This window comes from Cetorhinus maximus, chromosome 2, assembly GCF_964194155.1.
Source record: "Cetorhinus maximus chromosome 2, sCetMax3.hap1.1, whole genome shotgun sequence".
Taxonomy (NCBI): domain Eukaryota; kingdom Metazoa; phylum Chordata; class Chondrichthyes; order Lamniformes; family Cetorhinidae; genus Cetorhinus; species Cetorhinus maximus.
The window spans coordinates 105,819,592-105,833,234 of record NC_135880.1 but is presented as its reverse complement, the minus strand read 5'-3'; the positions used below and the strand labels follow the sequence as shown (position 1 = coordinate 105,833,234).

General features: G+C 48.0%; 1 protein-coding gene across 2 annotated transcripts in view; it reads right to left on the bottom strand.

Moving 5' to 3' along the window:
- Positions 1-13,643, bottom strand: part of LOC144696457 (solute carrier family 28 member 3-like) — a 231,588-nt gene that overhangs the window by 66,283 nt on the left and 151,662 nt on the right. For both annotated transcript variants that reach the window (XM_078567765.1, XM_078567772.1), the window contains exon 6: positions 10,056-10,133. In XM_078567765.1, coding sequence (XP_078423891.1) covers positions 10,056-10,133 — 78 coding nt within the window. The remainder of the gene's footprint in view (positions 1-10,055; positions 10,134-13,643) is intronic.

Sequence of the window (13,643 nt, the reverse complement as noted above, 5' to 3'; positions counted from 1 at the left end):
CAGCAATGAGGCCATCGCACTGGCCAGACGAGGCTGGCGCGCTCGGGAGCCCTCATACCTGCTAGGTTCATAGAGGATGATAGCATGCAGTGAGGAGACAGTCACCTTGCATCTGTGAACGTTTGACTCTTGTCTGACTGATGGCAGCGCACATACCCTCTGTGATAAGGCTCCTGTCATGGAGACATAACAGATGCAGTGGGAACACGCCATAGATTCTCACATAACTTATGTGAATGTCTGACTCCTGTCTGGCTGATGGCAGCTTGCTTGTGATCTGGGTACAGGGTCATATCATGGAGATGCAGCGGAGAAACTAACTTCTCCTGATTCTATGGCATCCTTCATGAACCGAACCCTTCAGGACCGCACTGTCACTGGGCACACATGCTGATGAGATGAGGGCCTTGCCGCATCTCAAAGGTGCTGGGAGCAATCAGAGGAAATGACAGAGTTCTGTGGTACTGGCCCAGATCATTCTGGCAGCAATGAGGTCTATCAAGGTGCAGGCATGACTGTTGTGTCCAGTGACAGTGAAGGCACACCATCAGTGTGCTGGGGAGGTCGCACAAAGGACAGGGAGGAGGCTCTGGACTGAGACATCCGCCTTTATCTTGTGCAGGTACCAGGTTTCACATCTGAGTGACACGAACACTGCTCATCAGAACAAGGAGCCATAGGCAAGGAGACACTCTTGGGAGTTAATTGGGAGTGAACATTGTGTATAAGTGATTAACGCCCAGGCCCAGGCTATGCAACTACATCTTTTTAACGTTCCTAACCCTGCCGCTTCATCTTGGTGCCACCCCAACATCCACAGAGGAGGTGGAGGCAGCCTGCTGACTGCTAGGCCCTGTCTGTGATGACATTAACGGGTGTCCTCTGGAGAGCCGAGGCCAGGACACCTCTTCTGTTGGAGGCCAACTACAGCATCAGCGATGGAGTTCGACCCATGCAGCAGTGCAGGACCAATGTCCTGGGCTAAGTTCTCCATCACAGCTGCCATCCTATCTGTGTTGACCTCGGTGCATTGGCATGCTGGCACTATCACCTCAGGCTGAAGGCATACGGACTCCTCCATCATGCCTTGCAGTCTGAGGAGTGTAGCAGACATCCGTTCCTGATCTTCCTGAGCTTGCCTTTGCAGCTCCAGCAACTGAGATATGACTGAGTCCAGAGGCTCCTCATCTGAGGGGAGGTGGTGGCTGTGATGTAGTGGTCTTGTCACTGGACTAGTGATCTAGAGACCCGGGGTAATGCTCTGCGGTCCTGTGGTTGATGACAGATGGTGGAATTTAAATTCAATAAAAATTTGGAATTGAAAGTCTAATGATGACCATGAAACCATTGTCGTAAAAACCCATCTGGTTCACTAATGTCTTTTAGGGAAGGAAACCTGCCATTCTCGCTTAGTCTGGCCTACATGGGACTCCAGATCCGCAGTAATGTGGTTGACTCATAATGCCCTCTGAAATGGCCTAGCAAGCACTCAGTTGTATCAAACCGCTAAAAAGCCAATAAAAACTCAGCAGATTTCAGGTGTCCAGCAGTCCTATGAGCGCTGGAAACCTGGCAAGTCCCTGCTGCTGCCTGCTGTGGATCAGACAACGTGATGTGCTCACCAGATTGTGACCCTGAGGCTACTCTAAAGCTTGGTACCACCGAGATGTGTGTCTCTGTGCTAGTGGAGGGTGTGGGTGAGCACTGTCACAGGTCTTCAATGAGGGTTTAGGCAGATCCCTCTTTTGAGGTGTCTTCAGGGCTTGAGTTGAGGACCTGAGTCATGGACCCTCTCGGCTGTTTCCCAGATGTGTCTGTGAAAGCAAGGAGAGATAATTAGTGCATGCAGTGGCCTATGAGACAGGACCGCGTGGTTGTCCAATGGATGTTGCACTGCTGGATCCTCACTTGGTTGAGCACTGCTGATCTAATCATCAGCACAGGAACGGTCCAGATCATCGCCAGCCAACTGGATGACTCTATTTTCAAAATCCACGAGGACCTTGATTTCAGGCTTTCCTCCACCAATCTGCAACCTCTCCTTTTTGTTATGCGCCATCTTGTCCTGCATGAATACAGATGGAGAAAATGTAAGCAGGATGCCTGCCAAGCCAGATGACAAGTATGCCTGGCATGTGTGGGTGGTGAGTGGTGCCATGGACGAGATGAGGACAATGAGGTGTGTGTGAGAGAGTGAATGGTGATGTCCCTTTAACTGGCAGTGTTTGAGATCCCTATGGATGTGTGATGGGTTTGTGAGTGTGAGAGTTGAGAATGATGAGAAGAATGGCATACCCTGGTGGAACGGAGGAGATCATTCATCTTTTTTCTGTACTGGGTGGCAGTCCTCTTCTGCAGGGCGTTGGCGCTAACCACTGCTGCCAACTCCTCCCATAAAGGATTGCTGGCCTTGCATGCTGGCCTTTGCCTAGATGGGTAGAGGACATCAAGGTGGGCCTCCACTGCTTCCATAGATGCTCGAGGGAGGTATCATTAAATCTGGGGGCAGCATGTTTCCCCCCTTTGGCAGCCATCAGTTCGCAGCAGTTTCCTATCCCTTGAAGAGTACGAGCTCTTTGCAGGGGTGGCTTTTAAATATGGCTCCTAGTTTACTGAAGGCCTGTGGTGATGGTGGTGTGGGCGAATGAGAGGCCACCCCCCCCGCCCCACCAGCCACCCAGCATGTTACCTGGAATGCGTGATTAATGAGGTGGGATTGGGACAATACGGCATGAAAAGCCGCCATTGCGGCCAATGGGTAATGGGTAAAACATCCTTCCACCCACCCGCTACTGCACTTAGTGCAAATCTGGGACAATTCCACCCACTGTCTGCAGTTTTGGCCTATGGTGAACGGCTGTGTAAAGTTTTCTGGAGTTTAAAGAATGAGAGACGATCTCATTGAAATGTACAAGATTCTGAAGGGGCTTGATATGATGGATGCTAAGAGATTGTTTTCGCTCATCGGGGAACCTGAATCATGGGGCACAATCTCAGGATAAGTGTTTGATAATTTAGAACTAAGATGAGGAGAAATTACTTCACTCAAAGGGTTGTGAATCTTTGGAATTCAGAGATAGCCAGGGAGGAGCAGGACTATGCCTGTGCTAAGGGTGTGATAGAATTCCCCAAGGAAGCCAGTGAAGATGCCTGTAGTCTGTGGTTGTCAGCTGTGCCCAGAGTGGGAGATTTAGTTAACTAAGGAGCCTGCTTAATCAAGCACTAAATCTTTCTTTTCTCTATTCCAGGTACTAGCAAGAAAAGGAGGCCATCAACTAGGACCAGCCACAGCCCCATCTCCAACTCCACCTCTGAGGAGGATGCTTCAGAGCCCTCAGGGGATGCACTATCATGGTGTTCACATGCACCCTCCACCAGCACAGATACACACACTCGGAGGGTGCTAGTTCTTGAGTAGGCTCGAAGTCACAATCTACTGAGCACATCACAGACACAGGTCCATAGCTGGCGAAGGAAGTGACAGCCGAGGTATCTGACACTCAGGGGGATGCTGGAGACCGGCCCCTGCTGAGCCCCATGCAGATGACAAGCCTCTGGACTCGGCCCTAAAAGACTTGTTGGAGATGCAGGGACAGCCAGGGAAACATTGGCAGAAATGCCAGAGGCCATGCGCAGACTGGACCGAAGGATGGAGGAGTCCATCTACGTTCTGTCTGATGTCGTGGCTCCAACATGTGAGCGTTTATCTGCCTCCACGGAAAGGATGGCGGCTGCCTTGGAGACTCAGGTCCAAAAGAACACACGATTGCTGCCGGATGTGCGCTCGGACCTGCACTCCGTCGCTTTAGCTACAGGTGAGGTGCAGCATTTTTAAAATATTCGTTCATGGGGTATGGGTGTCACTGACTACGCCAGCATTTATTGCCCATCTCTAACTGTCCTTGAGAAGGTGTTGGTGAGCTGCTTTCTTGAATCTCTGCAGTCCATGTGGAGAAGGTACATGCACAGTGCTGTTAGATAGGGAGTTCCAGGGTTTTGACCCAGCGACAGTGAAGGAATGGTGATATATTTCCAAGTCAGGATGGTGTGTGGCTTGGAGGGGAACTTGCAGGTGGTGTTCCCATATATCTGCTGCTCTTGTCCTTCTAGATGGTAGCAGTCGTGAGTTTGGAAGGTGCTGTCTGAGGAGTCTTGGTGCATTCCTGTAGTGTGTCTGGTGGATGGTACATGCTGATGCCACTGTGTTGGTGATGGAGGGAGTAAATGTTTGTAGGTGGAATGCAAATCAAGCAGGCACCCTGGGGATTTAATCCCAGGAGACTCCAAGGGTGCACTGCCACTCCTCCCCTCTACCAGGGGCTCCATCATCTCCAGCAAATCAGACTGAGGAGAGCGTACCTCTACCTGCACCTGAACAGACAACCCTTAGCAGACTGGGGCTCACTAGGCCTTGGACCACCAGAGGACATCCACCAAAGTCATCACAATCAGCAGGACATAGCAGTCAGCAGGCTGCTCCACCTCAGATATGGATGTTAAGACTGCACCAAGACATAGCAGTAGGCAACAAAAGATTAAGAAGTTTTGAAGGCACACAGGTAGCATGGGTGTACAACTATTGTATATAGTTTTGGCATTTGTAAATATCTGTTCACTTGTACTGTTTAGAAGTGTCCTGGATTTCATCTTGCTGCTGGTTGCTTCAATAGTCGTGGGTATTTAGGAGTTTAGATTGTGGGCCTCCATCAGGGTTCGACCATGAACTCCTATAGATTCACATCTCTCACATGATCAACATAATGATTACTCAATAATCCTACACGTACATGATTTAAGCACTGGCTATTATTTGTGAATGTGCTGCCTGGCCATGCATCATGCATGCCATTACTTGCAGTTCACCATGTTCTGACCTCTGAAAATGTGCACATTGAGGTCATTGCATCTCCTGCTACTGTTGCCCTGATGTCAGACATAGGCGGATGCCACAAGTACTAGAGGGGAGTTAAATCTGCTATGTGAGTGGCAAGGAAAACTGTAGATGCAGTTTCAAGGGTGAGAGAGTGAAGCTGTACACTGACATCTTAACAGTAGAAAACCAGAGGCTGCCCAATATGTCAGGAGAAAGCTGTAGTGAGCACATCCAATTGTTAATGGCCTTCCTTGGCGATTTGTCATTTTGAGCTAATATTCAGATGAAGCCTGTCAGTGGAGGCCATGGGCAAATTAGGCTTGACTGCAAGAGGAATTTCAGTGTAGGATTTAAGAGATGTTTGTGCAGGTGACTGAAGCCTTTGTCAGACCTCACATGGATATTTGTTTGGCCTACTTGTCTCCTTATCAAGGGTGGCAGTAGATCTCGCATAAAGGGTTTGCAACTCAAATGCATGGGACATCATTGAAGGACTGGTGCTTTAGACAATGAGGAGAGAAAGAATAGAATGGGCCTATGTGCTGGACTGTGCTGCGGACTGTGAGGCTCTCCATGTGCAGCATCAACAGCTCTAGCAGGTCTCCTCTGCAGGGTCCATGCAGGAAAGAAGTTTACCTTGGTTGGGGTGTCCACAATGACGAATGACGATCACAGTCTCGCACTAATGCTAAGGCCATCTAGGATTGAGACTTGTCGGAGTCTCTGTGATTGGACGATCTGGAGTAGTTGCATCTCAGTCACCCATAGTGCAGGCGAGGGACTCAGTGAGTGGACTCCAAAATGATCTTGAAACTTCTCAGCATTATAAGGATGTCAAAGGATATGGGTTTACTATGAGGTGTGGCGATTGTGGGGGCTGGAACACAATCTTCCCTGATCAATCTGCATGGAGGAGCGATCTCGAGGGGCCAAATAGTGTTCTCATGCTGCTCCTCTGTGAACCTATCTATCTGGTTCTGCCTGAAAGAGCTCTCTTCCAGATCGGCCTTTGGGAGCAGGTGTGAGGTTGACATGAGTGCATCCCTGCCAAGGTTGGTTTTGAGATTGCTTCCAAGTTGCCATGCACACAGACTTTGTGAGAACATGGGTAAAGACACAATTCCACTTCCATGTGCCCAAGGTCCTGGGAGGATGGAGTGCTGTGCAGGTTTTAATTTGTGCATTTGGCACCAGAGTGCTGCATATTAGCATAGTTTGGCGCATGTAAAGGATCAAACCACCAACAGGGCAGACAGTAACTAGTGCAATTTAACTCAGTTCTCCTAAATCAAGGTACATTAGAGCAAAGTATAATGGCTGTAACTAAAATGAAGCTGGGGCTTTCCAGCCAGCAGAGGATAGAAAACAAAAAAGTTAAAGAAACGTGTCAGCATCTTAATCTATCTGGAATCTGGTAGCTATTAAATTGGCATGGACCCGTCTGCCATGTCGTAGCACTGCTATGCCCTCTGCATGTGGCTCATCGACAGCCTGGCCCACGTCAGCTCCATCCCCTTCGCCATCCTCATTGCTGGAGGAGACATCGTGGTCCTCTATTACTTCTTCAGGTTGTGCAGGGTGCAACTGACAACAATGATGTGGGACACTCTCTGCTGGCAGTATTGGAGTGCCCCGACTGAGCAGTCCAAACATCTGAACCTCATCTTTAGGAAACCTATCATTTGCTCAATTACGGAGCTGGTGGAGGAATGTGCATCATTGTAGCCCTCCTCAGCAGCCCTCTGCAGATGGTGAACTGGCATTATCAGCCAGGTCTTCTGGGGTATCCTTTGTCCCTGAGGAGACAGCCCTGCAATCGCTGAGGTCTTTCAAAAATCTGTGGCGCCTGGGAGTGGGTCAGAATGTAGGCATCATGAGAGCTCCCTGGGAACTGAGCACAATGCAGGAGTTGCCTCCTGCAATCACATATGAGATGCACATGGAGTGCGACTAGCTGTCGTCAGGGAGCTCTCAAGGCCATGTGTGCAGTCAATAGTGCCCTGCACTTGCGGGAAGCCTGAGATTGCTGCAAATCGCAATGTTCTTGTAGCCTGGCTTTCAGGATCCAGGTGGAATTGGACAAAGTGATGCACTCCCCTGAACAAGGCATCTGTCACCTCCATCATGCATTTGCGTGTCGCTGACTGGGAGATACCGCTTAGGTCCCCAGTGGAACCCTGGAAGGAACCACTAGCAAAGAGGTTTAAGGTGGAAGGGACCTTCGATGTCACTGGCATGGGATTCCCTCCAAGTCCTTGCAGCCACAGATCATCATGGAGAAGCTGGCAGATGTGAGCAACCATATTTCTGGAAATTCTAAGGCGCCTCTGGTATTGCCTTTCACTCATCTGTAGATAGCTGCCACACACCCGTAGTTGGGCCAATGCTCACCTTTGCAGGTGATGCAGGTGACCCTGTTTGCCAGCATCCTGGCTTTTTTGAGGCCATGCAGCCTTTTGCTGCTCAGGCCATTGCTCCTCCTGGCCCTGTGCCAACCTGTGATGAGCCTTCCTTCTCCTCACCTGGCTGAACCAGTACCAAGGCAGGGTTGCTGGGACCCTGCATCATCTCAGCCTCAGTGGATCAGTGAACGCATTGAAGTCATAAATATAGTGAGCACATTCTTTACAAGTTTTCCCCCATCTCAGAGCCACCAAGCCAGTGCTAAGCCCTGTGCCTGGCCTTCATCTAGACATGGCATCCCCATTTCATCCCACTTCCAGGTGAAAGACATCCTGGAGGACCAGAGGTGAATGTTCTTCCCGTTCATACATGACTGCGCATGGGGACATTGCTCTTTGACCAGGGTGATGACAGCCATGTGCAAGAAGCCTCCCTCTGACACTATTCTGCTTGCCTTGAGAATCTATGGAGACACCATTGCCTTGGCAACATAGAAAGACTAACCACATGAGCTCTTGTCAGGGTTGACCATTCATCTGATGAAAGCAAAATACTGCAGATGCTGGAAATCAAAAATAGAAACAGAAAATACTGGAAAAACTCAGCAGGTCTGGCAACATCTGTGGAGAGAGAAACAGAGTTAACATTTCGAGTGCGTATGACTCTTTTTCAGAAGTCATAAATAAGAGTCGTACAGGCTCGAAACGTTAACTCTGTTTCCATCTCCACAGATGCTGCCAGCCCTGCTGAGCTTTTCCAGCATTTTCTGTTTTTATGACTATTCGCCCGTGCGGATGGAGGTTTGGAGTCAGGGATTAGCTGCTGCCCACCAGCTGCGCTCCCTTGGAGGCATCCACCTCCATCCCTCCCTTTATCCCTGACTCTGACAGCAGCAGATGGCAAATGGCACAGAATGAATGGCAGCTCCAAACCTTGCTGGAACCTCAATGTTATGGGACCCATGAGTCAGGAACAAGCCTGCTGCTGTTTGGGCTTCACCACAGAGAGAAGACAACTGTGCATGGTTGACATCCAGTTGCCTCATGGTTATTAGGGTGTCCTCTTAGTTGGCCAACTGTGCTGACCTTGAAATCCACCCACCCAAATAGACCCTCCTCCTACTTCAAAATATCGCAGTTTTAAATTGATTGATTTGCATTGCCGAAAATCAGAAAATGGTGCGTGTTAGCTTTCAAACTCGCTCCACAACCTTCTACCCTCCCCGTCACCCACCAACTTCCCCCATCACCCTTGACACACCCAATATCAACATTTCTCTCCCCTCTGTTACCTTTGAACCTCCCCCCATTATCCTGGACCCTATTACCATTCACCTCCACATGCCCTCCCTCCCCTCATGGCCAACACCCATTACCGTCCCCATGTCCACCTTGACTCCTCCTATTAACTGAGCCACCAGTGTAGTACACCTCCGTGACCCACCAGCCCCCACCCATGGAAACCTTAACCCACCAGGCTATCACTTTAGACCTGCTACCCTACCACATCCAACTTCCCCCCTCTGATTCTGACTGTTCCCTCCTCTGCCCAGCACCCTCAGTTCAGCCCCCAGGACACCACCCTCTAGGACCTGCTGTCGCCAACCATCCTTGCCCATAAAACCCCCAGCCCCAGCCAGCCGCAGGAGCCCCAGACCCAACAAGAAACGCCCTTCTTTCCATCCAATGTCGCTGCACCCTTGCATCCACTCACTGCCTCCCTCCTTCCCCAGACACTCTCCCCTCTCCTTCCTCAGCCTCCCACTTCCATCCTTCACCTAGCTCCCATGTCCAACCTCCACTCTACCCTTCCACCCTACACCTGCCTCCCATGTCCAGCCTCCGCTCCACCTTTCCATCCTAACCCCCTCCACCCTTCACCTGCCTCCTATGTCCAGCTTCCATTCCACCCTACACCCCCAATTCCAGCGTATGCCTCCCGTTTCCTGCCTTTGCACAGCTTTTGCTACCGGCACCCAATATGAGTCAAGTTATGAACATCCCCAAAAAGGTGAAAACAGTGTCTGTTGACCTCAAAGTCATGGAAGAAGTGAAGCTCACCAGGTGCATACCACTTATATACAGTCGGAAAAGTGAGCAGTCTAATTTTTCGCTGGCAGGGAAATTAATTTGGACGGGTAACTTAATTCTGGCGAGGTAACCTTTTAGTGAACATGCTCGTACATGCAAAAAGGCTTCCCAACATTGTTCATCAGGAAGCTCCACCCACCTTTAAGCTGCTATTAAAATTCCAAGAACAGAATTCCTACAGTTCATCCCAACATCAGGGAACTGATTTTTGGCCTCATGCCAAATTAGGCTCCCCTGCCCGCCACGCTTCCCGCTGCTGGTGGGACTGGAAGATTCTGCCCATTGTTTCCACTGATCGGGGTATCGAAAGCACGGGGGCACAGTCTCGGAATTAGGGGCCAATCAGTTCGGACTGACATGAAGATAAATTAATTCACTAAAAGGGTTGTGAATCTTTGGAGTCCTTTACCCCAAAGGTTTATGAATGCTCGGACATTGAATATATTTAAGGCTGGGATAGATATATTTTTGGTCTTTCAGTTAATCAAGGGATATGGGGAGTGAGCGGGAAAGTGGAGTTAAAGCCCAAGGTCAGCCATGGTCGTATTGAATGGCGGAGCAGACTTGATCGGCCATATGGTCTACTCCTGCTCCTATTTTTTGTGTTCTTGTGGAATGTTGGCATTTAAATTGTGGCATCACCAGCTCTTTTTAGGCATTTCAAAGTGCAAGATGCATGTTAAACTGACCTTAAAAGCAAAGAAGTGGTTTGTGTACGCCTCACCAAATACAAATCTTGAACCAGCATCCGCGTAATTCAAAAAAATCTGTAAGTAAGTAATTAAATTGTGTAAATGTTTCTTCAAAGGCATATGAATAATTGTCAAGCTTCATAATAATACATAAGAGCCAAATATTTAATATATATGGCTTCACAAAATAAACGTTTAAAATAACACTATCACCATCAACAAATGTTTGACAAACCCTATTTGCTTACAAATGTATGTTGTAAATGAACAATTTGCATTTATATGGTGGCTTTATTGTAAAAACACATTTGAAGTTGCTTCGCAAAGGCGATCAAATAATAGATACTGAGCCAAAGAAGGAATATTAGGAAGGGTGAACAAAAGCTTGGTAAAAGAGATGGCTGTTGAGGATGGTCTGGAAAGAGGAGAGGTACCCAAACAGACAGGTGTAGGGAAGGAATTCCAAACAATGTGGCCAAAACAGCTAAAGGACACTCAGGCCTAGAATAACAGGAGAGTGGGAAGGCAGAAGAATTATGATGGGTTAGGATAGAGAATGCAAAAATACTTGAGGGAGAAATGAAAATTGGCTTGATTGCATGAACAGAAAGGAAGTAGACAAGAGAAAAAAGCCTGATCGTGGGATTAGGAAAATAATAAAGGAGATTGAAGTACTGGGCTCAGCAATTCTCTCTTCTCCCTTCCTAACAGCACTGTGGGTGTACCTACACCACATGGACTGCAGTGGTTCAAGAAGGTGGCTCACCACCACCTTCTCAAGGGCAATTAGGAATGGACAATAAATGCTGGCCTAGCGTTCCATGAACGAATTTTTTTTTAAAAGTGCATGTGAATGAATCACGTCAAAACTCATCATTCTGTCAACTGCATGCGATGTCCATGTGAAAAAACACATACAGCTTTTTTCCTCTATAAATAGAAAAGGTTTGTCAAAAACAATTTCAAATTGAAATGGCTTGTTCATTCCAGCAAACTATCACTATGACTCCATTAGGAGTCCAATGAAATGTCTCCAAATTCTGCCAAAACCCAGATATATAAGGCCCTCAGTTTATGTGGAAGTTTCTGTAGACTTGTTTGGAGCTGGAGCATCTGTTCGCCCAAATCAAAGCGCTGATACAAAAGAGATTCCCTCGAGTGGAGGAATCTAGTTTAATTGTGGAAGCTCATGTGCTGGGGGAGAAAAGGCATACTGGCCACCTAAAGAGTAGAAGTGAGTCCAGGCTGGGATTGTGTAAGCGCCATTTTGAATTTTAAAAGCTTTTGTAACTGCAGCCGTCTCACAAAGGGAACCTGTGGAGGCAATGATAAGTGCTTTCCAGCACTGGGGGTGCCCAACAATCTCTCAGGGTATGTTCAAGTTTCATCAGATTTTCTAGCACTTTTGGGACAATGAGCACTTACGATGTGTTACGAATAACACAGGAAATGCAAATGAGGTGCCTTCACCCTTATCCCACACTCCAACAGGACTAGTGCTGAAGGGCATTAGTAGACCAGCACAAATGTCAGCATCACACTGGATGACAATTTGAGGTCTTTACAAGAGCAGTAAACAAAGCTAGAATTTCTACTCAAGTGAAAACCCCCTAGCCGAGTACATCTTCTATTCATGCTGGTATCTCAGCACTAGGATGAGGAAGCACCATTAACTATTTTGAGATGCTTAAAGAGATTATACTAGAGAAATATATAGGAGATAATGGGCCGTAACTGCCAAGCTCCAGGGCCGAGTAACCGGGTGGGGGTGGGGGTGGAATTGGGGGGCACCCACTCCCCCCCCGCAAAGAAGTTCACAGGTTGGGAGGATAGTGGAAGGATAAATAAGACAAAACAAAGCACTTTAAAGCGGAAGATAGTTTTTTTGGATATAATAGTAGCCTAACAAAAACAAAGTGACGAGAGCAAGGGTCAAAATGCAAGATGCAGGCTACAAAATGTGGTTGCTTATTTACAGTGCAATGGATGCCATTTCAGTGCCAGAATGATGTCTGGGACATGCACACACAATTTTGGTGCTGGGCACACTAGGCAACATTTAGTTGAGGGTGTGAGCATGTAGGCAGTGACCATGTGCAAGAAGTAAGAAAACTGGGCAGATCATGACATCAGAGAGTATGTAACACTGACTGGAAGCCAGAATTGTCTGTTTCAACCTCAACACTCCAGCTAATTCCCTTTCTTAACCTCACAAAGCTGAACACGCATTCACCAGCAAGAAGGATTCCACACCCCTACCCTCCTACCACCCCCAAACCAGCACTATTTAAAATGATCATCAATTATTTCAGGTTAGATGATGCTTAATTTTCGCTGGTTGTTGCTGAGTATGTGGAAGGCATTCGTCATTTGTGTTGTTAAGTAAATTTGCACATGGTGTAGCATGTACTGAGGGACTTGGTCCTGACTCCAAGAGTTCTGGTCTTAACACTTTTTTTCAGACATGACCGCAGTAGTTTGTATTCCCCTTGGCCTACAGCATGACAGGGATAATGAGCAAAGACAACACAGAGGAGGACAAACTGCTTCAAGAGGAAGAGGAGGAGTGAGAGAAGGGCTGTCAAAAGGCCGAATCCGCCAAGGTTTTCAGCAAGGAACAGAGTGTTAGACCCCTCTATTTCACTAAGGAGGTGCTCACTAAAATCTGCCACCTGTTGCAGCCAAAACTGCAGCCACAGAACGGGACGGGAACAGCATTGGTAATGAATATGAAGGTGATCGTGGCCATGAATGCATTGGGTACCTTTCAGGTTTTCACAGGCAATATTTGCAACATCCCCCAGTTTGCCATTCACAGCTGCACTATATGCAAAGAGGGCAGACAACATTATTCTCTCTTGCCAAAAAGAAACAGATAAAAAGAGCATGCAACTTCACAAGGATTGCAAGCCTCCCCACAGTGGAGGTTGCCACTGACTGGACACATTTTGCTTTACAGGTGTCGCATGTGCAATCTGAGACATACCACAACCAGAAGGGATTCCACTCTCACAATGTCCAGCTAGGAGACAACAATATACAGGGTTTCATGCAGGTCAATGCCCAGTATTCTGGCAACAGTCATGATGTCTTCATTCTGCAGCAGTCCATTGTACCACCATGACAAACCAGTGGACAGCTGATGCCTCACTGATGGCTCCAATGCACAATCTAAGCAAACATGGTGCATATAACAAAAGCCATATTGCCACACAAAGTCTGATCGAGCTGACCACTGAGGTGCTTAAAATGCTTCTGCTACCTCTGGAGGAACCCTGTAGTGCTTGCCAGAATTTGTGTCAAGAATTGTTGTGCTCTGCTGCATACTGCACAACCTCGCCAACAAGAGAGCACGGCTTTTGTAATCAGGATACTGTGGCAGAGGAACATGAAGGGGGAGAGGAAAGGAGGAGCCATCCAACACATCTTTCTGGTCAAGCTGACTGTGATCAATTCATCTAACTCTGACGTCAGTGAACACATTCCCAGTTCTCCATTCACTAAAAGCTCCACACCTTACCTTCCCTGTTACTGACAATCACATCGTCCTCTAAGCCACAATGGAATAATAAAAGCCACCATAAA